The sequence below is a fragment of the Dromiciops gliroides genome, chromosome 2 (assembly GCF_019393635.1).
Source record: "Dromiciops gliroides isolate mDroGli1 chromosome 2, mDroGli1.pri, whole genome shotgun sequence".
Taxonomy (NCBI): Eukaryota; Metazoa; Chordata; class Mammalia; order Microbiotheria; family Microbiotheriidae; genus Dromiciops; species Dromiciops gliroides.
Window position 1 is genome coordinate 330,017,811 of NC_057862.1, and position 27,372 is coordinate 330,045,182.

At 34.9% G+C, this 27,372-nt stretch overlaps 1 protein-coding gene across 1 annotated transcript; it reads left to right on the forward strand.

Moving 5' to 3' along the window:
* Positions 1 to 903: 903 nt before the first annotated feature.
* Positions 904 to 22,713, forward strand: UBLCP1 (ubiquitin like domain containing CTD phosphatase 1). The gene is given in 17 exon segments (XM_043980731.1): positions 904 to 1,004; positions 1,092 to 1,238; positions 1,351 to 1,664; positions 3,817 to 3,911; positions 3,913 to 3,970; positions 3,973 to 4,008; positions 4,867 to 4,964; positions 5,395 to 5,434; positions 5,437 to 5,476; positions 5,561 to 5,595; positions 5,598 to 5,675; positions 7,491 to 7,589; positions 9,403 to 9,440; positions 10,318 to 10,416; positions 15,213 to 15,329; positions 19,454 to 19,581; positions 21,463 to 22,713. Coding segments are annotated over 17 exon segments (1,551 nt in total). The 3' UTR covers positions 21,491 to 22,713.
* Positions 22,714 to 27,372: the final 4,659 nt, after the last annotated feature.

Here is a 27,372-nt window from a genome sequence, read left to right on the forward strand (position 1 = left end):
CAAGAGTGAAGAGGAGATGTGGTGTCACTTTATAAGTCATGAGATCATAGGAAAACTAGATCTAGAGCTGAAAGAAACCTTAGAAATCGTCTGGTCCAACCATCTCATTTTTAAGATACTGAAACGAGGGCCAGAGTAGTGAAGTGACTTTCCCAAGGTCAACTCACAGGGGGAAATTGGCAGAGAGGAGAATCAAATTCAGGTACTCTGAAGTTCACGGATTTTTCCTGTTTCCCAGCCTCCTGTGCCCGGATATCAACATCTCCTTCACTTTGGAAAAGGGCAATTGAATTTTACCTGGCATTTAAAAATACCTGGCTCGTGATTTCATTGATGTAGATAGTTCTCCATGGGGATACATGGACCTCTACCAAGGTCAACTGGCACCTTCTCTGCAACTTACATTTTTAGTCTTCTCTTAGAGGGTAATGACTGTGGGACCATACAGCCAACATGTAAGTTTAAGGCACTGGATTTGAATTCAGTTCTTCCTGAAAAGAAGTCCAGCCTTCTGTTACCATGTAGAGTTTACAAAATGCTCTCCTCACAACAACCTTTCCTCACCTGAGGAAGGGTGAGCTTTCCTCAACTGTGAGGAAGGGGAGAAAGTATATTATTATCACCCCCATTTTACAGATAAAGAAACTGAGGTTCAGAGCTATTAAAGAGACTTGCCCGAGGTCATATAGATAAATGCTGGGACAGGAATTCCATCTCAGGCATTTTGACTCTAAGAACTAAATGTTTCCTACTTTCATAACCAGGTAACATATACATCGGAGGGCAGAATCTCCCAGGACTTGGGAACCTGAGGGACACCTCAGGGAGCACAACAGCCCAAATCGCGTAATGACAGTTCCATGACCTGGATGCCCTTCCCCCGCCCAGACTCTGATGTGTAACATGCGCACGCGTGGTGCTGGCAGGATACAGCCAGCCGTAAGAGCATCTTTGCCATCTACATCCGGGTCGCAGCGGCCCGAAGCCTTTAGCCTCTCCTTGAAGTATCTACTTCAAGCTTTAGCTTTCTCCGGAGGTTGTCCCTTTCCCTCTGAGTACCATTGAAGCGGTTCTCCAATCCTTCTACCTAGCTTCCCTTCGCCATCCCGACGTCTTCCCTGGCTTCCGGTTCGGACGGCCAGTTCCGGTTTCCTGCCCACACTTCCGGGCGGCGCCGCCGGTTCCGGTGTGGCAGGTTCTTGTATCCGCCGCCGCTGCCAGTCGGGACTCCGTTCCAGGTGAGGGGGCGGGACGCGCCGCGTTGCCCCGAAGCGAATAGACGGAAACCGGCGGAAACCTCTGTGGGGAGCCAGTCATTTCCCTGTGCGGTCCAGGTCTCCTCTTTTGCAGGGCCGTGGAGCCTGCGGTGCGGGGACCCCGACCGAAGGCCGACTCCGCGGCTGTCCCGCGGGCTCCCTGTGGAGAAGAGCGGGATGGGAGGGAAGAGGACGGGACCTGGGTGTTGGTGAGGCGGACTGGAGATGCCGGGGGTGGCTCCCCTACCGTCCGCCCGCCCCAGGGCCAATGCGAGCCTCAGCTCCCCCCTCACAGTCAAGTTGTTTCCCCATCCTTCCTGTTTGAAAGCTTCCTGCCCTCCCGCTTCATCTCACCCCAGGCCCCCACCGCGTCCAGCTTCCCCGTCACCCCCTCCAGTTCTATTCCTGGCAACTCCCGACACCCTTCTGCATAGTCACTGATTGGAAGGCAACACGAATATTAAGGCTCTCTTGCTTTTCTCCCCGTTTCCTGCTGTGCCACTCAGTACAGGGAGTCGCTTTCTACACAGTCTTGCAATTACTGTGGCTGCAAGTTCTGGCCAGCCTCCTCCTCATGACTTTTTGGAGGGTGGGGGTGTTTTCGCCAAGCTAAGTGCTTTGCAGAGAGCAGACTTTTAATAAACGTTTGTTCACTTGCATTCCCCTGCCTTATCCTTCCTTTACTGTGGTCTTCGAACTTTTATTCAAAGTGTGGATGGTAGCATGCCATTTTAGACCTTTTACAAATTACCGAGGTAGTATTGGTGTGAAAAGAGCCCTGGATGTGTAATCAAATGACTTTGGTCAGGTCTAGTACCCTTCCCCAACCTCATTCTCATCTAGAGCATGAATGGATTTTGCTAGATGATCTCTTAAGATATCTTCTAGTTATAAAAGCTGCCTCTTTTTTACAGTTATGTTAGTTTGAGTTCTGATCTTTTGCTTATAGTTGTTCATTTTTTCCTAATATTTTTTTCTCTAAAGTTGTTACGAGTTTTATAACTATTGATAGAAAATGTAGAGAGGAAGGTTAAAAGAAGAGTCTTACTGGAAATATAATTGTGTATGTCCAATTATAAATTTATGCATTATTGCTACTTTGATAATTTTCATTTCAACGTGAGGTCTATTGGGTCTTCGAACTGAAAAACATCATACAATCCATTCCCTTTATTAAGGGAGCTAAGAGAAAAGGTTGACTTTTGTTATTTTCTTTGATACTTTGTGGACTTCATTTGAAGATGTATACTATAAGATCTTAGACTAAAAGGGCTTCATATGGTCCAAACCTTTCATTTTACCCAAGAGGGAACGTTTAGAAGCCAGACAAGTTAAGTGATTTACATGGTCACAGTTTAATATTAGAGCTGGGATTAAAAACAATTAATTAGTATTGTGTACTTGTATTTTTCCATTTTCCTCTGAGTATTATAAGATTTGGAGCTTGTAGAGATCCTAGAATGATCTAGTCCTATCCCCTCCTGTTTTACAGACGAGAAAAGTGATACATAGGAGTGTGTGACTTGCCTAAGAATTTACAGTCATAGTCCTAAGGCAGGAGGTTTGAATTTCATCATCCATCTGTTGCTTTAATGTTATGTGTTTACGAATCTATAAATATATAGGGATGATGTTCATTATAATGCTTGTACTACTAAAGTAATATTTTACATGTTAGAAATATGAATGCCCAAATATAGTATATACTGTTCTAGCAAATGATACTTCAGCGATTGGCATTTATCTAAATATTTGACTTTTTTTCCCTCAGAGGAAATTGATCTTATACTGTTAAAAGAAAATTGATCCTAAACTGTTTAAGTATATATATATATATATGTATATATATATATGACTTATATATATACACACACGTATATGTATACATATATGTAGATATATCCATACATAATGTTATAAGCATTTTTATGCTAAATAAATAGACCATTTCATTTTTATTTAGAGTGTTATTGGGGCTTATGACATTGATTAAGTAACTGAAATAGAATCTGTATTTTGCATTAATAGCGATTTTAAATTATTTAAAATGAAGCAAATTTTTTCTGGATTTTACAGCTAATAGATCATGTTGAAGATACCTACAGATAATTTTCATGCCAATACTGAGTGATTTTGAAATTCAGAGTTTACTTTTACCCTGCCATTTGCTTGTAATAAATGGAGAGAGGAGGATGTAAGGAACTATATTTTGGAAGAATTCAATTAAATGTTTAATTAGCCAAATGAAAGAGTTTAGAAATAGCTATATTTATTTTTTTAAACTAGAGTACTTTGACTTAGGAGAATATGAGTTGTGAAAATCTGTAAGTGCTATATAATGTTAGCTATGATGATGATGGATGTATGAAAATGGAGAGAAAGAAATGCCGCATGATACTCCTGCGAAACCACGGAGTATTAAAAATAATAATTTAAGCTACCACATTTTAAATAACATTTTTGTCACCAAATTGTAGAACATTATTCATGTCTTAAGTATTGTGTGTATTCGTATATGTGTTTCATTTTAATATTGTTTTGCCCATTCCTTCCTTTCTAGGTCTTTTGACAATATACTGCTTGATCGCATGCTTCAGGGATGTCTCTTTTCTTCATAATAAATGGGGTGGACAGGAATATTCAATAACCACACTTTACCGAAGAAGATACGGTGCTAGACCTCAAGCAGTCCCTCAAGACACTTACAGGAGTGCTACAGAACGCCAAAAGTTGCTTGGTCTCAAAGTTAAAGGTAAAAATATTTACTTTTTAATTAAATTAATGTGTAGAGCTCTCCAATTTTCTCCATTGAAATATATATTTTTTTCTTGGAAATGTTAGTGTAATGTATAAATATCCTTTTGCTTTAGTACAGTATTTTGTCTCCACTTTGAATATGTATTTTAGGTGGAGGTTTTGTTGCTCTTAAGTAGCACAAATAAGCCTGTAACATTTTAGTAAGCTGATTTATGAAAAGAACTTTCAATAATGTTAGATTGCTTTTTATCTTCTGAGAAGTTACCAATCCTTATCCTTTTTATAATTTTTTTGAAAGTGATTTCTACACAGAAACATTAGATGAAACTCAGTCAAGAATATTTTTTAAAATTTTCAGAGTATCTCTTAAAGTTCTGGGCCTTTGTGTCATCCCATATTAATCTATTCTGCTTGTTAACTTAGGATGGTGTTGTACTCATATTCACACTAACTGTAAGGGCCTTTCACAGCATTTATGGCATTTAGCTTTTGTAATAATAGCTTTTGAAGGGTAAATTTTGTGTAGCTGCAGAAGTGGTAACCATTTGCGGGAGGGGAGGCATGGTGCTTGAGTCTTTTTGGAAATTTTTTTTTTTTAATTTTGAATTAGTAAAAGATGAAATTATAAAGGTAGGGTATTTTATGGGTCAAAGGGGAAAATAGCGCTCAGATCAGCTACTGCTTTTTAGTATTTTAGACATATGGCTATTACTTTACAGTAACATATTGCTATGCTAGTTTAGTTTCACCTGCTGTGAAATTATACAGAATTTTATGTTAGGGTTTGTGTCATGGAATAGTGAAGTTGGCTTTTGAACTTTAGTGAAAAAACAGTCATTTGCTTGTATTGTAGGCAAACCTGCAGAAAATGACGTTAAGCTTGGAGCTCTCAAACTGAAACCAAATACTAAAATCATGATGATGGGAACTCGAGAGGAGAGCTTGGTAAATGTTTACAAACCATTTGTTCCTTTGAAGATGTTACAATCTACATTACACTGTTGTACCATAGTTTATAATGTGAGTTAGGGCTGTCACAGTCTAGCAGTAAATAAAAAAGTGCCATAATCTTATAGGCAAGGTATTAACTCATAGCAGAACTAAGTATATGTGGAGCTGTTTTTTATAGAGCCATATGTAAGTACTAAAGTAGCTGGAATGGGGATTTAATATGCAAACCTTATAGTGAAAGTTATCCTTAGAAATCTTTCACAATATGTTTGTAAAGACATTGTTCCTCAAATTGCTTGCTGTTATTTGAATTTTATAAGATACATTTTTAAAATAGAAAAATGATAGATAATTTTGGTTAATTTGTTAAAATTAAATGACAAGAAATACTGAAATCAAGGCTATGATCCTTTTCCATATTTATAGGAAGATGTCTTTAGGTCCACCACCTGACAATGATGATGTTGTCAATGATTTGATATCGAAGAGGAAGTAGTTGAAGTAGAAAATAGGTGATGTACTTAATATTTTCAGAGAAAATTGGGATTAATATGTAAAAATAAACACTTCAACTGTGTTTTTACTTTTTGCATCAGGGAAGAAAACCTGTTAAAATTTTCTCGAAGAGTTAAGATTACAAAGTGGAAATTTTGAATCCTCCCAGGGAAGGAAAAAAACTTTTGGTACTAGATGTTGATTATACATTGTTTGGTAAGTTAGTTAATAAGAATTTTCGCATTTTATGGGAGTAACTTTGTTTAGCAATACAATGTTTTATGTAAAATATTTTAAATTAATTTTTCACTTTATATCCCTATTTTATGTCTTAAGTATGCTTGAGAAGGTTTTTAGATTTTAGAATTTGTCACATTGGTTTAGAAATGAACAACTTTAAAAAAATTGTACTATACAACATGAAGAATAAACAAACTGCCATGCTACCATCTTGTTTATTAGAAGTATATTTCACTTAACCCCAGTTGCCCTGCAAAAAAAAAAAAAAAAGGTATATTTGCAGGGGCAGCTAGGTGGCACAGTGTATAAAGTGCTGGGCCTGGAGTCAGGAGGACCTGAGTTCAAATCCAGCCTCAGACACCTGATACTTACTGACTGTGTGACCCTGGGCAAGTCACTTGGCCCTCATTGCTCTGCTATATAAATAAATGTTTGCTGAGAAGTATATTTGCAGTCAGTAAATAGTAAATGAGTGCTTACTCAAAATTGAAACCAGATTATAAGTGAATTAGCCTGTCTTTGGTTTTTTCTGTGTTTTTTTTTTTTTTTACAAGGGGAGCTGGGTTTGGGCTAAACAGGGAAATCATGGAAATAATTCAGAATACGTTTTTCAAAATGATAAAATTTAATTATATATTTATACAACTCTTCTTCCTTCTCATCTTGACTGGAAACACATGTAAATGCGTTTGTATTCGTACTGACTTAACAAAATGTAGTTCTGCGAGCAATTTTACTAAAGGACATTGTTCTTTTTAGACTTTGTGAAACTAGCATCAAATCCTTAGCTTTAGATTCCAAGGGAATAATTCTGTCACTAAAGAATTAATTTCTACACTAACAAATATTTGATATAGTATGTATTAACTCGGATCTATGATTTTGTTTTCTGTTGTTTACAAATGTTTTGCTCATGTTTATGTTCATTAAAATTCATTTCAACAGACATTGAACATCCATTATTTACAATACATTTTATTAAATCATTGAAGTAAAAGAGATACCAAAATAGCTCAGACCTGGCTATTGCCCCTCAAAGAGATTTTCATTTAGTAGAAAAAATAAGACAAACACAAGTAACTGTTATGCAGAATGGAACATTATATGTGCATAAATGAGATAAAGATGAAGTCCTCTGAGAATTAAGAGGAAGAAGAGATCTCTTCTAGCTAGGAGGCTAAAGGAAGGCTTCATGGAGGAAGCACTAGAGGAATTGGGTTTTGAAAAATGGGTAGAATTTCAATAATGGGTATGGAGGAAAAAAGAGGGAAGAAATAGAACAACATTCTAGGCATATGGTACATTGTGAGTAACAGTGCAAAGGGGCAAGATGTGTTTATTGAAAGACAAATAATCCAGTTAGGCCAGCATGTAGCATAAGATTGCATTAAGGGGAATAGTGTGAGATAACTAAAAAGGTAGTTTGGGGCCAGATTGTAAAAGACCTTGAATTCTGTTTTTGTGTGTGTGAGGCAGTTGGGGTTAAGTGATTTGCCCAGGGTCACACAGCTAGTAAGTGTCAAGTATCTGGGTCCAGATTTGAACTCAGGTCCTCCTGAATCCAGGACTGGTGCTTTATCTACTGCGCCACCTAGCTGCCCCTTGAATTCCATTTTAAACTTGAATTTGTTTGTTTTTTGGGGGAGCAATGCAAAAAAGTGTAAAATAGGATAATTTTCCAGTAGTATCCTGGATGAATTAAAAGGTGGGATAAATTAGAGGCAAGACAGTTGCATGGCAGTAATATTAAATTAATAATTATCTCACTAATTTTCTTGATTTTCTTTTTAGATCACAGGTCCTGTGCAGAGACTGGGGTAGAATTAATGCGACCATATCTTCATGAATTCTTAACATCTGCATATGAAGATTATGACATAGTTATTTGGTGTAAGCTACATTTTTTCTCTTAAAGATTTCCTTGCACATCTTTTATCCCTCCTGGATGCTAGTTCTTAAGCCCACAAATTGGTATAAATGTAAAGAAGAAAGCCTCCTTTGAATTTATGTAACAGTAGGAATATTAAGTCAGTTTGAGTAGAGGATTTTTTTTTTACTTTCTATGTGGTACAATATTGTGCTTTGTGGGGTTAGAATAGCTAAATCAGGACTATTTTCTTGTTCTTCCAGTCTTTTAAAATGATGATATGGTTTTTTGTTTTGTTTTGTTTTGTTTTTTTAGTGAGGCAGTGGGGGTTAAGTGACTTGCCCAGGGTCACACAGCTAGTAAGTGTTAAGTGTTTGAGGCCGGATTTGAACTCAGGTACTCCTGACTCCAAGGTCAGTGCTCTATCTACTGCGCCATCTAGCTGTCCCCATGATGATATGTTTTAAGGGAAAAAGGTTTTACTCTGTAGTAGCATGGTGTTAGATTAATGTTTTGATAATTTTTTTTTTATTGGGGAGTATTGTCATAATATAAAACTATGGAATTAAAAAGTATAGTATTTTAAACAGCATGTTTGTCTACCTCATTACTATTCCCATTGAAGCAATAACAGTCCTTAAAACTTTAGCATTTGAGTTACATTTTTCCATTGACCTTAAACATTCTGCACTTTTAGGTGTAAAGTAATTCTTTTACTACTCTTGAACTTTCCTTCCCCAAATTTTTAATTTACTGGTCTCTTTCCTAACACCTCAGTAATGGTTTCATGTTCCTTCCACAAACATTTACTGTTGCATCTTTTATGGACAGGAGACCATACTATTTTCTTGAGGAGATATAAAAATTAAATAAAACATAGTTCTGGCCCCTCATAGAGCTTATTCTCTAGAAGTGATCTGTATGGTTCTTTGGACCAGAGGAGCTAGTCTCTTACTGTTTACCTTTGGTCTCCACGTGAACCAGTACCTGAATAGTTGGAAAATGAGCATGTTGTATATGTGTGTATGTAGTTAGTTTTGGTGTCATCAGTAAAAGCTGCCAGCTCAACAAGTGTTATGTTTGCAGAGGGAACTGATTATAGTTGGGTAGTAATCAATGCCAAGACATAGGAGCACACTTATAATTGTAACAATATGACCAGGAGAACTCTGGTAGCATTTGCTTGAATGAGATAGAACCATGTATAGCCCAAAATGTGCAAATTTGAGGTTTGAGAATCATAAGGTAATGGTACCATTTCTTAAAGGGAATTTGCGATCTGGCTTATAAGTGTTCTTCATTTGTAATTATTTTAAGCAAAGGATTTGTGTATGTTATAGATAAAAGGAGCATAGATTTAGAGCTGGGAAGGATCTCAGTGTAAAGATCTGGGGGACAGCCTGGGATTGAATTTTGCCTGTCCTATCTGTACCCTTAGGCAAGTCACTTAACCTCTCTGGATGACACTTTATTTGTCTATAAAATGAGGTGATTGAAATAGAGAATTGCTTATCTGTTGTATCTGTTTTGTCTTTTAAAATGCCAATTTGAGTCTCATTCATTTACTATGAAAATAGGTATTTTTCGAGCTCTAAATCTGTTATATACTCTGTACAGTAGTGCAGAATTTCCTTTCTTGAAGATATACCAAAAACAATTGGTGTTCTTTTGTTTTTATTTGTAAAGATTGAAGAAAATGCTATCAAGGTACTAATGTATATCTAAGGTTTGCTTTGCTTCAAGCATTTTCAGAGGAAAGCTCTGTTTACAGAAGAGAGAAGATTTTACTATTATGTAATCTGTATTTTTCATATCGTATTATCTTTTGTATTTTAGCTGCTACAAATATGAAGTGGATTGAAGCTAAAATGAAGGTAAATGTTAGAAAACAATTTTTATGATTACCAAAATTTCAGTAGTTGCTAGACCCAATAAAAAATATTGTTTTTAAATATCATTTTTTAAAGTATCATTAGAATGTAATCAGGAGGGGGCAGCTAGCTGGTGCAGTGGATAAAGCACTAGCCCTGGATTCAGGAGGGCCTGAGTTCAAATCCAGCCTCAGATACTTGACACTTACTAGCTTTGTGACCCTGGGCAAATCACTTAACCCTCATTACCCTGGGGAGAAAAAAAAGAATGTAGTCAGGAGATAAAAAACAGTACTCTAGTTCTGGGAGAAGAGATGTCACTAGAGTTTTTTTGGATTTGACATTTGATACTTTTCATCAGAAATTTGCTTATCATATCTATTTTGTCTCTTAAAATGCCAATTTGAATCTCATTCATTTACTATGATTGAAATGATTGAAAAAAAATGATGCTCTGGACAAATAAGTTAAATGTTTTTAATTTTTTTTTTTAGTTCATCCTTATCTACTCTTTAGTCATCTTTTTTTTTGGTGGTGGTGGTGGTGGTGCAATGAGGGTTAAGTGACTTGCCCAGGGTCACACAGCTAGTGTGTCCTTCAGGTCCTTCTGAATCCAGGGCCCGTGCTTTATCCATTGCACCACCTGGCTGCCCCCTTCACTCATCTTTTTAACTTCATCTAGTCAGCTCAGCAAAATGTTAGTTATGTGACTAGAACATTGGAGATTCAGGAAATGACAGTTGGAATCTCCCCCTAATTGAACTAGTGTCCTTAGGTGTTTATACTGTAGAAAAAACCCCAGTAAGCTAAGCAATAGAGAAGAGCAGCAAAGTTTTTCTGAAGCAATTGTCACTCCAGTAATGGGTATTTTTGTTTATAGGAGCTGGGAGTAAGTACAAATACAAACTATAAGATCACCTTCATGTTGGACAGTGCTGCTATGATAACAGTACATACACCAAGAAGAGGCCTAATAGATGTAAGAAGTATTTTTATTTGAAAATGTATTTACCTTTTGTTATGCTTACCTGTGTTCTCACAAAATATTAAAAGATTTCGAAGACCTATGGTACATTGAATACATCTTCTGTGTAGGACTTACAGAAACCCAAGAATTGAACAGTCTGATGCTTCAGGTTTGGAATTGGAACAACATGGGACACTTATAGACCATCTGATAGTTATCAGAAGAAAGTTTACTCAACCATATCAAGGAAGAATAGGCAGAGCAGCAAACGGATACTATAGCAATATAATATTGATTGAATTGGGTGCAGCTTCCTTGACTTTGTGTTGCTCATAGTAGTCTGCTAAGTCAGAATGCTGAAGGAGGAACCAGTAGACTCTTATGCCTTGGCTTTTAGACTCATAGGACCAGGAAGTTGTGTCAAAGACCTGAGTCTTTAGTCCCTGGAATCAGTCAGATTCAAGGATTTTCTCGATGCCTTTTAAGGAAACACCAGTCTAGCCCGTGTCAGCGAGAACCTTATGTAAAGCTAAATCATCTATGTCAGGACCCTAGGAATATTGCTTCTGTGACAGATGAATTTTGATCTCACTTGACAAAGGGAATGCCCACACCAAGTAAATCATATTGGAAGTATATGATACTTCACATTTATATTCTTTTGCTTAATAAAAGCCAAACTGGTGTATTATAGAAAGAGCTTATAAATTTATGCAGATGGGCAGGAAAGTGGCAGATTAGTTTTTTTACTTGGGCCAGTGCTATGGAGAAAGCAATCCAAACTATCTCTCTCTCTCTTTCTCCCCACTTTCCTCTCTTCCCCCTCCCCCTCCTGCCTCCCTCTCTCTTCTCTTGCTTTTTTAATTTTCTAGATAGATTGGATCTATCTATATAGTGTACTAAACTGACAACTTCATAGAACGGAGACTATTAAGTCTCTTTTCTAGCCTATAACTAAGAGCCCACAGTGACACACAAATATGTGTAAGCCACCATGATAAAAAAATAGTTAGCAAAATATTACATGTTAAAATAAATTAAGGGGAGGGTATTACAAATAAAAATAGCATTTTCCTACCTCTGTATAGAATTGTGATTTATCAACATCTGAAATTACATGTGGAATTTTGGTTGTTGCCATCAAGAAAGACATAATGGATTAGAGAAGGTCCAGAGGAGAGCAGCTAAGAGATTGACACTGGGGAGTAGCAATATGTGGATAGACAAAAATGATTAAGAATCTTCTTTTTTGGAAAGGCAAAAGCTGAAAGGGATGATGATATAGATAGCTATTTCATTCATACTAAGAGGCATTTTGATTGTATTCCGAAAGAATTTGACAAAATGATGAATGGTTACCAAGAGAAGCTGAGATATACATGATCTAAATCTGTGGACTCTATCCTCTCATAGCACGCCCCTTAGGCATTTTGTTAGCAAAAGGCTGTACAGATCTAGTATTTTACCATTGTGGTATTTCCTATATATTTCTCTTTAAATATTTGTTTTGTATTTTTTTTCATTCACCAAACTGCAAATTAGGTCAAATTAGGAAGAAGAAAAGTTGTCATTAGTTTTCTTCATAGTGGATAGAGAGTAAAATTGAATAAATGGCTTTTCCAGAATGAACATTAAGTGAGACTCTGTCAGTGAACTTTGATTTCAGGATTCAGTCCATCATACCACACTGCCACCAATAAGTGTGCAGTACTAATGATTAAGTGATCTCACTCAGTAAGTAAACGATTCTCCAAAAAAACTGCAAACTGTTAATAATCATTTTAAAGATTGGCCCAAAGCATTCATAAGAAGAATACCCAGAAAATTGGCAAAGAGGGAATAAGTAAGCTTTGGAGGTGCAATGAAAAGACAGACATACTAAAATACCATTGGTAAATTGTAAATTGGTCCAACCTTTTTGAAAAGCAATTTGAAATTATGCTAAAACGTAGTTATAGCCTGCTCCAATACTGCTTCTTAGCACACCTACACCAAACAAAGACAGATCTCATAGTCATAAAATAGTCATAGAAACACTTCTTAGGGTAGCAAAGAAATAGAAACATAGTTGATGCCTATTGATTGGGGAACAGTTCAATTAATTGTGATACATGGGTTGAATGGGATATTACTGTGCTGTAAGAAAGGACAAATATGAACAATTCAGAGGAACATGAGAAGAAGACATACAAACTGGTATTAAAAATGAAGTAAGCAGAACCTTGAAAAAATACACAAATGATTTTGTAATTACATTAACCAAGTTTGACTCTGAGGACACAGTGAGAAAATGCACATATTGCCTATCTGTGCAGAGACAGAAATTTGTGGATGTGGAATGTTGTTTATGTTCTCGGACTTGATGTATGTGTTAGTTTTGTGGAGATGCATTTTGTCCCTCTTTTTACCTCTTCATTATAAGGAATAACTTACTAGGGAGAGACAGGGAGAAGGATAGTTTTGAAAATGAAGGTAGCATTAATACAAAAGAAACCAATAAAATTTTAAAAAGTGTAGTGGGTGGTTGACATAAATCAGAGGAACACACAAGAAATTACCTTTTAAGTCTATGGATAGGGGAAGAGTTCATGAACAAACAAGGGATAGACAGGCTCATAGGAAATAAAATTGATAATCTTGGCAACATAAAATTAAAAAGTTTTTGTGCAGGCAAAAACAATTTACCTAAATTTTGGCAAATAAGCAAGAAATTGGGAAAAAATCTTTGTAGTAGGTTTCTCTGATAACTGTCTCAATTGCCTTATTTTATTTTTTTTTGGTGAGGCAGTTGGGGTTAAGTGACTTGCCCAGGGTCACACAACTAGTAAGTGTTAAGTGTCTGAGGTCGAATTTGAACTCAGGTCCTCCTGACTCCAGGGCTGGTGCTCTATCTACTGCGCCACCTAGCTGCCCCAACTGTCTCAATTCTAAGCTATATAGGGAACTGATTCAAATTTATAAGAATAAAAGCCATTTCCCAATTGATAAATGGTCAAATGATATGAATAAGCAGTTTTCAGAGGAAGAAATCCAAGCCATCAATAGCTATGTGAAAAAATTCTCGAAATCACTAATATTTAGAGAATTGTAAATTTAAACAACTCTCAGGTATAGAAGTGAAGTCCATCCATTAGTTTGGCTAAGTTGGCAAAAAAAGAAAATAACAAATGCTGGACAGTCTGTGAACTAGTCCAACCATTCTGGAAACCAATTTGGAATTGTGCCCTCAAAGATTTTAAACATATAGTCTTTTTTTTGTTTTTGTTTTTTTGGGCAGGGCAGTGAGGGTTAAATGACTTGCCCAAGGTCACACAGCTAGTAAGTGTCAAGTGTCTGAGGCCAGATTTGAACTCAGGTCCTCTTGAATCTAGGACCCGTGCTCTATCCACTGTGCCATCTACCTGCCCCATAACATATAGTCTTTGACCTAGTGATACCACCATTAGCTCAAAGAGATTAAAGGCACTCCTTTTGTGGTAGTAAAGAATTGGAAACCGAGGGGATGATCATCAATTTGGGGAATGGCTGAACAAATTATGGCATATGCCTGTGATGGAATAGTATTATACTGTAAGAAATGATGAAGGAGATGGCTTCAGAGAAACCAGGAAAGATTTGTATAAACTAATGCAAAGTGAAGAGAGTAGAACCAGGACAGCAACATTACTGCAAAGTCAAACAGCTTTGAAACACATAGGTGCTGTGGTCAACACAATGACCAACCACAGTTCCAGAAAACTCAATGAAACATGTTACTCCCAGGTAGAAAGGTGATAGACTCATAGTACAGATTTTTTTTGGGGGGGGGGAGGGATAGCTAATGTGGGAATATGTTTTGCGCATGTTGGCAAAGAATTTTGCTTTTCTTGTTTTCTCAGTTGGGGAGGGAAAGAATTAGGAAATAAAATACATTTGAATTAAAAAAAATTGAAACTAGTTATGTTTATTAAAAAGGACTTGCAGGGGCATCTAGGTGGCGCAGTGGATAAAGCACCAGCCCTGGATTCAGGAGGACCTGAGTTCAACTTTGGCCTCAGACACTAGACACTTACTTAGTTGTGTGACCCTGGGCAAGTCACTTAACCCCCATTGCTCCGCAAAAAAAAAAAAAAGAAAAAAAAAAGGACTTGCCACCATTAATCTATTATCATCTATCAAGAAGGGGCTTCTATCTTTCTAAATGGAGCATTGCTACCAAATTAAAGGCAAAGTAATAATTTTTAACAGTATAAAATTTTGAAATTGTGAAAACAGACAGTAGGAAAACAAGAACTAAAATATTCTTCACCAAGATACTTTTGGGTATCTTAATCAGGATGCCATAATCTAGATATCAGATGAAGAGAAAAGATTCAAAAGTATAGGCCCGTATATCACAGGCCATTTAAGTATTTCCATTTGGTTATACATTTTAGAAACTATTTTACAAATGGTTCTTAGTAATTAAAAGATTGACTCAATTTGATGGTAGAAGATTTTCATTTTATTACTTCTGAGAGACTACTTTGGTTTAATTTTCTTTGGGCATCAAGGAACTATCCAGAAATCGATTTTGTGTTGTCTTATTTTGAGGAAAATGCCGAAGCATCACAGTTTTTTTTATTACAGAATTTGGAAGTTACTCAAAACAGTTACTCCATTTTTTTCAGTTACCATTATTTGTTAATTTTCTAGTTATCAGAGAAAATGAACACTATATCCATTTGGCATTATAAGTTCTCATGCTTCTCATTTCTTTTTAAGAGGAAGAAATTTTTTTTTAAGACTTTGAGCTTATATGTAAACAAAACTTCCTTTTTATCCTTAAGGTAAAACCTCTTGGTGTTATATGGGGAAAATTTTCAGAGTTTTACAGCAAAAAAAATACCATTATGTTTGATGATATTGGAAGAAATTTTCTTATGAACCCACAGAATGGATTAAAGGTAATCAGTCATACTATTATTATTTTACATGACCTAGAAGAAATGGCAGAAATTTGAAGGAACAATTGTTTAGAACTATTCTTAAGACCCCCACAGGCTGAAAGAAGCTTAAATTATTTAGAAAAATTCATAAAATTGAATAGTTCTTTCCATCTTACTGTGTTTTTTCTAAATTCTATGAAATCCGTATGTCAGATTAAAATAGATTTAAGCACTTGAATCTTCACAGTTTAATTTTATCATATAAGACACTTATAGAAAAATATGCAAGGTAGTTAAAAATACCTTATTACTTCATGCTCCCTGTATTTTTGAGTCATGTCTCCTTGGTTAACCAACTCATCCAAGTTTTTTTTTTAATTACTGTGAAAGCAATCTAACTGCAGAACAATATATACTGACTACTATTTGACTCACACATCAAAAGTAAAATCATTAGATTGTTTATTAGTATAAAATAGAAATGCTGGCAATAAAATTTTTCATTCTTGTCCTCTTTTTCCTAGCAACACAAAAAATAGTTAATTAAAAAAACTTAAGGCAAGCCAATTTTTGGTGCTTTCCTCACAGATTGACATTGGACAAGAATGCTAATTTATTTAATTAATAGGACATGGTTAAAATTTAAACTTGGAAAAGAATGTACTTGAAGATAGTATAATCCATATTTGGTAGTGATGACTTTACTCTTTAAGTAAATAATATACAGTACTTAAGGGAAAATGCCTTTCAGGTATTTGAAGGCCAACATGTATTTGAAAGTATAAGTATTTACTTTTTTCAACAAGATTTCATCTTAATACGACAGCAATAATTATGAGTTTTTGCTTGTATGGACAGGAAAGTTAATTAATGGTGTCAAAAGCATGACCTTTGAGTAGAAAGAATCTTCTCTATTGGATAAATGGTTAACATAGTATTTGCTTGCTTGAAGCTATTTAGGGATTGGGGAACCTATTATCTCATGCAACTTTTAGATGATAAAATTATTAGGAAAATTTTCCTTATATCAACTCTAAATTTGTTTCTTTATGATTTCCACTCCACTATTCCTAATTCTAAGCCCTGGTGCCACGCAGAACAAGCCCTTTGAACAATTAAAATTAACTACCTTGTCCTCACGCAGAACAAGCCCTTTGAACAATTAAAATTAACTACCTTGTCCTCCTTGAGTCTTCTTCAGGTTAAAAAGCCTTAGTTCTTTCAACCAGTTTGCATGGACTCGAGGCCCTTCACCATTCTCATTTCCTTTCTTGAGTGTTCATCAGCTTATCAGTGTCCTTTCCAAAATGTGTTTACCCAGACTGGAACAAGTACTTCAGATGTGGCCTGACCAGGGCAGACTATAGGAGGCTACACCTCCATATTCCTGGACAGTATGCCTTTCTTTTTTTGGCTGCCATATCATTGTTGACTTGCATTGAGCTTGAAGTCCACTAAAACAAGCTACTGTTGTCTAGTCATACCTTCCCCCATCTTGTACTTGGGAAGTCAGTTTGATCCTGTGGTATCTGGCCCATTGTTATAGCTCATCAAAATTTTTTTGATTCTTATCTTGTCATCCAGTGTGCTAGTGATTCCACCCAGCTTTGGGAATCTGTAAATTTGATGAGTGTGTCCTCTGTGCATTTATTCAAGTTATTAATACAAATGGTAACTAGCACAGGGTGAAGAACACATCTTGATGCACTCTTACAGAGACTTTCCAAGTTGACATTGATCCACACCTCTTTAGGTCTAGCTATTCATCTAATTCCAGCTGCATTTAATTGTACAACTATCTAGAGTTCATTTTTCCCACCAAGATGTTAGGAAAGACTTTAGCAAATGCTTTGCTAAAACACAGATAAGCTTTATCTATAGCATCCCGCTGGCCTAGCAGTTTAGAAACATGATAAAAGAAGGATTAATATGGAATAATATTAATTTAATATGTATGAACTGTTCTTGATAAAAACATCCTGTCTCTGTACATGTACTGCTTCCTTTTTTGATTTTTAAAAAAATTAACAATTATCCACAAATTCAGATAATCAAGCAAAGACAAAGAGGATTGTATATGAAACTAAATTGCTATTGCATACACTTCATCCCTTTCTAAATGTTCACTAAATGTCTCTTTAGTGTTACATTCTAGAATTTTGCTAGGAATCAGGCTCCATGGCCTGTAGTTTACATATCCCATTCTTATCTCTTTTTTGACCTTTAATTCTCTAGTACTTCTCATATTCTTCATGATCTTGGAGGCTCATCGGTCACATCCACCAGTTATTTTAGTACCCAAGGAAAGTTAAATGATTTGAACTTGTTAAGGTAGCTAGGTGCTCTTATTATATTTCTCTTTATCTTGAGTATCAACTCCTTATTGACTGTTTTTGTTCTATTCTTTCTAGTTCACATTATTTTTCCTTATACTCATGTTCTAACCAGTTTGAACTACTACTAGCTTTTCCTTAATCTGCTTCTGCCATTTCCTATCATTCTCCATGCCTGGAATACACATCTTTACTCTATCCATTATAACTCTACTCCTCCTTTGAGATGCAGTTCAGTGCTACCTTCCCTATTACTTTAGCTTGGAACATTCATTCCCTCAGGTTGTCTTAGGACCCTTTGATAGATCTTTTCTTTGTATCCATCGCTTACCGTTGTATTGGAGTTATTTGCATATATGTCATACCTGTCTTAGTAGACTACAGATTCTTTTAGGGCAGGATTTCCATGTTCTCTCTGACTCCTCAGTGTCTTCCATAGTACCATATACATGTTGTTGTTGAGTTTTTCAGTCCTATCTGACTCTGTGACCCTATGGACCATAGCACATCAATATTGTCCATGAAATTTTCTTTGCTAAGATACTGGAGTAGTTTGCTATTTACTTCTTCAGTGCATTAAGGCAAACGGAGGTTAAGGAACTTGTTTAGGGTCACACAGCAAGTAAGCATCTCAAAGCTGGATTTGAATTTGGGTCTTCCTGATTCCAGGCCTAATGCTCTATCCACTGAGCCATCCAGCAGCCTCTACCTTATACCTAATAGGCATTTAATAAATGTTGAAGTATGGTAGAGTTGTGTTGGGCAGCTACGTAGTTCATCTAAACCTTCCTCTTGATGTATTGGTAGGTAGTACACAATTCTTGTTTGTGCTGGTTGATACTAGCTGAAGAAGGAGAGAAGTGATTAAGAATATATTTGAGGTCATTGCCATTCTTATTTATGAATGGTAATCTGTATAATTTAGAGGATACTTTGTTCCTTAATTCGATTAAAATAAGGGCAGATAAACAAAGATGCTACGAAGGAAGATTTTCTTTTTAAACCACTACATAAAGGTTTGAGGAATGGGTGATATGTTGAAAGCGTTAAATTTTGTGGCATAAAAAAATTCTTGGACTTTGCTGAAGGTAGAAATTATTTATACTTTGCAAAATATATCCATGAACCCTTAAGTTGAAGAGAAGATAGCAATAATAGTTGCATCTAATTGTTTTTGCTGAAACACCACAGAGGAGTTTGTCACTTATTTAAGTTTACTGAAATGAAACTGTCTACATTTGAAGACTACATAGTATATATATTTGTTACTTTGTTCCAGCCCCTATCCTTATACCTTTGAAAGACTACTTATAAACAATTTTTTTCATTCTTTGTCTTTATTAAACTCCTCACATTTGACACTTAGGCACAGGATGAGAAATAATGATGCTTTTTGGCTAATTTATCCAAATGAAATTATTTGTATTTAAGTAGTATAAGATTTAGTTAGTTGCGAAAGTCACTTGAATGTTAGAAGGGGAAATACAGAGCAGTAGAACTGCTATACAAAGTAGCCCCTTGGGTATACAAAAGTTAGAAGAAAGATAGAATTGTATTTTCAATCCCTGAAATTGATGTTTTAAGGTAGAGCTGGCACAATATTGTTGGAGTCTGAAGAATTTGCAACTTTCTTTGATTGTTAGTTTAATGATCTGAGGCTATTAATATAGAAGTGTTGCTGTTAGTGTTCAAAAGATTTAGTAATTTTTATAAGCTTAGTTGTCTCTTGTAAATAGTAGAACACTAAAGGATTGCTATAGATTTCCTTATCTCAGTCTAAGGTGCTGAATGATCTTTGTTTCCTAATAGATAAGGCCTTTTATGAAAGCTCATCTAAATAGAGATAAGGATAAAGAACTTTTAAAGTTAACCCAATACCTCAAGGAAATAGCAAAATTAGACGACTTTTTGGAACTGAATCACAAACATTGGGAAAGGTAAGTACTAAATTTTCCTTTTTCCTTTTTTTTTTTTTTTTTTTGGTGAGGCAATTGGGATTAAGTGACTTGCCTAGGGTTACACAGCTAGTAAGTATTAAGTGTCTGAGGCCAGATTTGAACTCAGGTCCTCCTGACTCCAGGGCCAGTGCTCTATCCACTGCACCACCTAGCTGCCCCCATTTTTCCTCTTTTAATGACAACATGTTTACAGAATTAACTAGGAGACTCAAATATACTTGACACTTTAACTTCATTATTATTTGGAATGGGTCATTTTATAATTTAGAAACCAAAGAAAATTTGTTTTCCTCATGTCAGAAATCTCACCTTTTTCTGAAACTGTCTTCTAAACATTTTGATGCATGAACAGTACATGCTTTAAAAATGTTATATAGAATTTAGAAAAAATAGCCTGTCTTAAACTTTCTATTTAAAAGATTCTTGGAAAAGAGCACTTTTGTTGTCCTTTCTTTATCTCAAGGATTTCCAGAGGTTTGGTATCTAGTGCAAACCCCTCTCTGAATGGGGTTTAATACATTTGGGTTGTATTCTTACTATACCTTGTAAGTAGCTCTATGACTTTGGTCAAACCTCATAGTGCAGCTTGATGGGAGAACAGTTTTACTGGACCTGGGAAGTTGTGAAGATAAAATAAAGCTTTTAAAAACACACTAAAAGTTAAAGCTCCAGAGAAATTCAAGGAATTATTATGTCTTGCAAGTAATTGAATTTCCACTAGACTCAAATCTTTAAAGTTCAATATTTTAATAGCTTTTTATTAATAATGTTAAATTTGTTCTAGGAACATAAAACATTGTTCATATCATTTATATATGTATGTGTGTGTATATATATATATATATATATATATATATATATATATATATATATATATATATATTTTGTTTTGTTTTGTTTTGGTTTTGGTTTTTGGTGGGGCAGTGAGGGTTAAGTGACAGGGTCACACAGCTAGTAAGTGTCAAATGTCTGAGGCTTGATTTAAACTCAGGTCTTCCTGAATCCAGGACTGGTGCTTTATCCACTGCGCCACCTAGCTGCCCCCGATAATATATTTTTTATAATGTTTTATAGTTTATAAAACCCTTCATATATATTTATATAGTATATACATATACATACATATATATATGTGTGTGTGTGTATATATATATGTATATATACACACACACACATAAAGTTTTATTTAATTTTTACAAGTACTCTGAGGGATGTGCAGAATAGGTACTATTATTGTGATCATCTCCATTTTCCTGTGAAGAAAACTGAGTCCTGGAGAGATTACCTAAGGTTATGTATAGTTAGTGGCAGAACACAGACTACAGCCTAGCTTTTCTGGTTCCCAAGCTGGTCCTCTTTCTACCCACCATGGTGTGCCATTTATAGTTAGAAATTGTGAAAAAGATGTAGAAGCACATATGGTAGTATAATGTAATTTCACTATGACAATAGGGAGGAAAAAACCTTGCCTCTGTTATCTGGGTATCTTTTCCTATTTCCTATTCATGATCAAGATCTTTTGGCTTATTTTCTGCAATGATTGTCATCCATAACAAGGCTTTTAAAAACACTTTGAAATGTATTTATATATCACAGTAGATCAGGGGTTCTTGGGGATTGTGAGCTCATTCTAAGAAATATTTTGATAATTATATTTGAATATAATTAGTTTCCTTGGTAATCTCATATATTTTATACATTTAAAAGATCTACATATTTATTTTTATTTTGAACCATACCATGTTTTTTTTTCCCCCAAAGAAAAGAAAGGCAAAACTTTTTTTAGGGATTATATTTGGATTGTTTTAATAGTCTTGGTGTGAAATAGCTTTTAAATCTTGATAATTTCATTTCTTGCAGGTATCTCTCAAAGAAGCAAGGGCAGTAATTCTAAGATGCTTTGGCATTTAACTGAAGATAATTGAGATCTATGGACCTTTCCTTGCTTTTATGCTAGATATTATGATAATAGTGCTGGACACTGAAGCAAATACCAGACTGACTGACTGACTGCTTATACTTGGTCTTCCAGTTTTTAAATTTTATTTTATTCTGTATTTTTTTTCCGAAGATCACAGCAATAAGCTAAAAGAAAAAAAAATGTTTCTTTTTCTTATATACACTTTGTTACTATTTAAAAATAATACCTACTTCCCGACTGCTTCCAAGGTATTATTGTAAATGTGTTTTCTCTGCCCTGCCCCTCCATGGAGGAAAATATATTTAGCAATTTTCCTAATGATGTCATTCAGTAACTTTGGAAACAACTTCAGGCTTTAGGTTTTTGTTTCACTAAATCTCCAAAGACCAAAACCTATCTTGAAACTGGAAAGCAAGGTTTTATTTTATATTTTTAAGACCAAAAAATTTGTGCAGGGAGCCAATTTTGGTATTTTAAAAAATTACCAAGATTCTCCATCCTTCTGTCTTAGACACAGTTTTCCTTCTCTGTTCTAATATTTAGGTTCCTAAATACAAACTATCTCATTTTGGTTTGTATTTGTGTGGCAGTGTTTCTTTGTGTAAGACTGGAAGGCACCAGCCCTAAGGCAAATGTGCCATATTGGGAAGAGGTGGATTCCTGGAAAATAATTACTGACAAAATAAATTTGAAGGGAAAAAAGTCCAGCTATATTGGATGGCTAAGTAGAAGCATTTCTGCCTAAAAACCATTGTCATAAGCAGTTTAAAAGCACTAAATTTCAAATAGGACATGTCAAAGATTCATCCCTAATAAAGCATGAACAAAAGTCCTTGTTCTGTTCTAGTTAAATCTTGTCCAAGTGCAAACACCATGTCTCAACTGAAATACCTAGTCATACAGTTTTCAAAAAGTCATTTACTTGCTTTGCTTAAGCCTGCACTATAGAAGTGTGATGTGACTGCTGTTTTGCGTTATTGACAGTGTTACATTATACAGTTCTTGTATTTGAAAGAAGTCCGAGCCTTTCAAATAAACATGGTATATATTGTTCTTAAGGGACTATAGCAGTGGTGTAAATAATAAATAACTTTTCTTAAAACATTGGATATCTGTTATATGTGGTCTTATGTGTTTTGCCTTTTTTGCTATATTACACAAAAACATCAATTAAATTTTTGTGATTTGAAGAGTGTATCAGTATCTTTTTGCGTGTAGAATAATGCAGTATAGGCGTTAGTAGCTGAATGAAATGCATTAAAGCCTTTCAGTTTTATAAAAGGTTGAATATTTTGAGGACTTTTTTCTTTAACCTGAAAAGCTATATTGTACAAGAGCATACTTCATTTAGAGATTAAAATATCATCAGAAGATAGTTTAAATTCTTAAGTTATATTTAGACTAAAGATAAAAGTGTTTTATTCTGAATTCTTTTCTTAGTATATATTCACTTGCAAAAGATGATATCACCATTCTAGCTGTCATTAGGGATTGAAATGATGTGTTAACATCTTTAAAAACTGATTATTTTAAAGAATTAAGTTTTAAACATCAGGGGTTTTGTAAATTGTTTTAAATGGAATAGTATAGGGTGATAACTGAAGAAAATTTGATAAAAGAATCTAAATTTCATTTTCTGCCATTAGGTGGTGCCAAAGCCCAGGTTAATTAGCCACTAAGCCTAATTAAATAGCAGAGAGAGAACTTGAATAACAAATTCAAGTGTGTTAGGAGAGTTTTGCTCGGAAACACATTTGAGGAAAATACATAGCATATTGACATAAGGAAGTACGATTTCAAAATTTGTATCTTATATTTTTTCCTCGGAACTGACTGCCAAATAGCATTCTAAATCAAACTATATGGAGGTACAGAAAACTTTTTAACCAGAATGTTAAGGGAAAATTGTGCTCTAGTTAATTGACTATGATGACAAGTAAGTTACTACTTTAAATATTAAAGATACATGGCTTACCAATTTTCACCTAATTAAAATACAATTAAGTATAAAGATTATTGAATAGAATTTAATCCTTAATTTAGAAGTATTTCAGGATTTGAAGTGCCAAGAGGTCTTATGAACATTAATTTTTGTACTGATTGAGTACCTAAGTGTCAGAATATTTTGGATCATGGGTTGCCAGGGAAAATTTAAAATTTTAAAGTTCAGAATCTCTGGATACCAAATTGGAATTTTCATTCTTAAAACAACCATCATTAAGCAAAAACATTTACTTTGTGCATTATTTTGGAAGCGGTACTAATAATAGCTAACATTTATATAGTGTTTCTGATATACCATGCTGACTGCTTTACAGATAGCTCATTTGATTCTTAAAACAACCCTGGGAGGTAGGTGGTATTATTATCCCTATTTTACAGTTGAGGAAACTCAGGCAAACACGTTAAGTTTTCCCGACTCCAGGCTGGAAATCATAGATATTTACCTTCTGCCAATTGATAGAAGGAGATCCTATGTCAAGAATTCTTTATGTTTGCTGTGTCAATCATATGTTTTATGAAAAGTAGGACTTAAATGCGAGTGTTGACTAAGGCAGTTATGGATTTTTCTCATTTCACATAATCAACAACGCTCTAGAGTCAAATTATTACAACTTCCTCTAAAGTGTTTACAAACTTCATCTCATTAATCTGGGTTAGCTTGAATATCAACCCAAGGGGCCCTCTAAAAAGGTATTAAACACTCATTAACACTGTATAGGGACTCATGCTTTTGGATTTGATTGGGGGAAGGATACATGTTTGTCCTTAAAGAAAGTGTCAAGTGCTCAGAGCTAGTATAGGAATCTTGAAATTAGTTTCATAGCAAACAGTGGAGAATTTCTGGAAAACAAGTATGAAATTTGAGAATTCAGTATCTTAGCAATGTAGAAAAATTAACAGATGGAAAAGCATAATATAAAAAATGATTTTACTGTAAAAAGAAAATATTAGATTGATAGAGCTAAGATGGTAGTGGTGTCCTATTAGCATTTTCATGAGCTATTTAGAAGTAATCAATCATATCAACACTATATATTTTTATATTTAAATAAACAAAATACATTTAGGTATAATAAATGGCATATTAAATTAATATTCATATTATTTTATTTTTCCTAATAGGACATTTTTGTTAAAACAGCTTTCAGAAAAAGCAATGTTATTTAGCCATGGTCTGCAAAATTATTTGAGTCCAAAATTATTTTCTATAAAGGGGAGGAACATAGAGCTAGGAAACAGATATTAAGATAGTTTTTTTTTCTAAACTGTGCTTCTGTGAGGTAGTTTTATAGATTGGAATCATTTTAATGAAAATCACTTTATAAAGAAATAAAAACTAGACAAATTGGGGGATGACTGCTAACAAAAATATTATTTACTATACGATTCACTGAATTTTCATTCAAAAGCTCCCTTATTGCATTTAAAATAAAGTCTTTTGAGAACTTACTTATTTCATAAAATGGGGCATAGTTGTAAATTACACAGTGAAAGCTATCCTCTTTCTGCTAGAACCCATTTCTACCCTTAATATCTTGAGGAACTTTTTAGTGTGTTATGCAACTTCTCTTTGCTCATCACTGTAAGTAAAGGAAACAGTTGTTTACTTCATAAGGTGGTATGAGGAAGCAAGCATGTGGCAAGTGTTTTATGCATGTAATCTGAAATTATGAATAACAAGAATTGTACTGCTGGAAAGGGAAATTATCATGAATATTATATATTGCAAATACTAATATGGTTTCTCAAGATCTAAACACTGGACCATAGACTGCAGAGTGAAGAAACCACTCCAGGAAATTAGTCACTCAGGGAAAGAATGCTACTGTTGCTTCTAAGCCTGTCAAGGACCATTTAGTAGAGTGACTTCTCTAGGGTCTGGCACATAGTGAGTACTTAAAAAATGCTGCATGGCTGACTGACATTAAAAGGTTTTGTCCTGGGGCAGCTAAGTGGCGCAGTGGATAAAGCACCAGCCCTGAATTCAGGAGTATCTGAGTTCAAATCCGGCCTCAGACACTTGACACTTACTAGATGTGTGACCCTGGGCAAGTCACTTAACCCCCATTGCCCTGCAAAAACAAACAAAAAAAACAAACTAAAAAGGTTTTGTTCTTCCCAACTTCTTTGGTTTTTAATTAAATTTCATTTTTCCTATTATCAAGTATATATATATATATATATATATATATATTTCTCTTCTCTTTCTCCCCCATTGGAAGGCAAGCAAAAACAAAGCCAACGACCTTTTCAATAAATATACATGGTCCAGCAAAACAAATTTCTATACTGACCATGTCCAAAAATGCGTGTCTCATTCTGCACATGTAGTCAGTCTGTCACTTGTCAGGAGGTGGGTAGCTTTCTTCATCAATGATCTTCTGGAATCATAGTTGATCATTATGTTGATCAGAATTCTTAAGTCTTTCAAAATTTCATTTTGACAATGTTGTTTGAGGATATTTTGTTCTTTAGATTCTGTTCATTTCACTTTGCAAGTCTTCCCACATTTTTCTGAAACCTATCATTCCTTACAGCATAATAGTATCTGTTACATTCATAGATGCCTAATTGGTTTAGCTGTCCCCCAACTGATGAATACCCCCTTAGTATCTAGGTTTTGGCCACCACACAAAGTGCTGCTATAAATATTTTTGTCTTACAGGACCTTTTCTTTTTCCTCATCTCCTTGGAGCATTATAGGTTTAGTAGTAGCAGTAGTATTTAGTTAAAGGGAACAATACCAAATTGCTTTGCAGAATGTGTATATCCATTCACAGTTCTACCAACAGAATCAATGTGCCTGTTGTTCTGCAGCCCTTCTAACATCTATCATTTTCCATTTTTGTCATTTTTGCCAATCTGCTGTATGTGAGGCGGAACCTCAGAGTTGCTTTAATTTGCAATTATTTTATTATTAATGACATAACATTTTTCTATGTGGGTATAAATAAATTAGATTTCTTTCCTTAAGAAATGCTGGTTCTGGGCAGCTAGGTGGCACAGTGGATAGAGTACTGGCCCTGGAGTCAGGAGGACCTGAGTTCAAATCTGGCCTCAGACTCTGGACACTTTCTAACTGTGTGACCCTGGGCAAGTCACTTATCCCCCATTGCCTCAGCAAAAAAAAAAAAAAAAAAAGGAAAAAAAAAGAAAAAGAAAAAAGAAAGAAAGAAAGAAAAGAAAGAAAAAAGAAATGCTCGTTTATATCTTTTGGCCATTTGTCATTTGCGGAATTACTCTTAATCTTACAAATTGGAATCAGCTTCTTAGATATCTTGGAATTAAACCTGTATCAGAGAAATTGCTTCAAAGCTTTTTTTTCCCCAGTTACCTTTTTCCCTTCTAATTTTAGCTGTATTAGATTATTTTGTACAAAAAAATTTTAATTTTATGTAATCAAATTGTCTGTTTTATCTCCTTTAATCCTCTCTGACCTTTGTTTGGTTATGAACTCTTCCCACATCCTTAGATCAGAAAGGTAATTTCTTGTTCCTGTAACTTGTCTATAGTGTGACCTTTTATATCTAGGTCATGGATCCATTTGGAGCTTATCTAGGTGTGAAGTGTTGGTCTAATCCTAATTTCTGCCAAACTGCTGTCCAGTTTTCCCAAGAATTTTTGTCATCTACTTAGTCACTAACCCAGTAGCTGAAATATTTTGGTTTATTAAAAACTAGGCTATTAGGTCAATTTTCTTCTCTATGTTGTATACTTATACTTATATGTTCCACTGATCATTCTATCTTTTTAAAAAGTATCAAATAGTTTTGGTGATTACTGCTTTGTAGTGTATTTTGAGATCTGGTTCTGCTTATGCCTCCTTCCATTGCACCTGTTTTTCT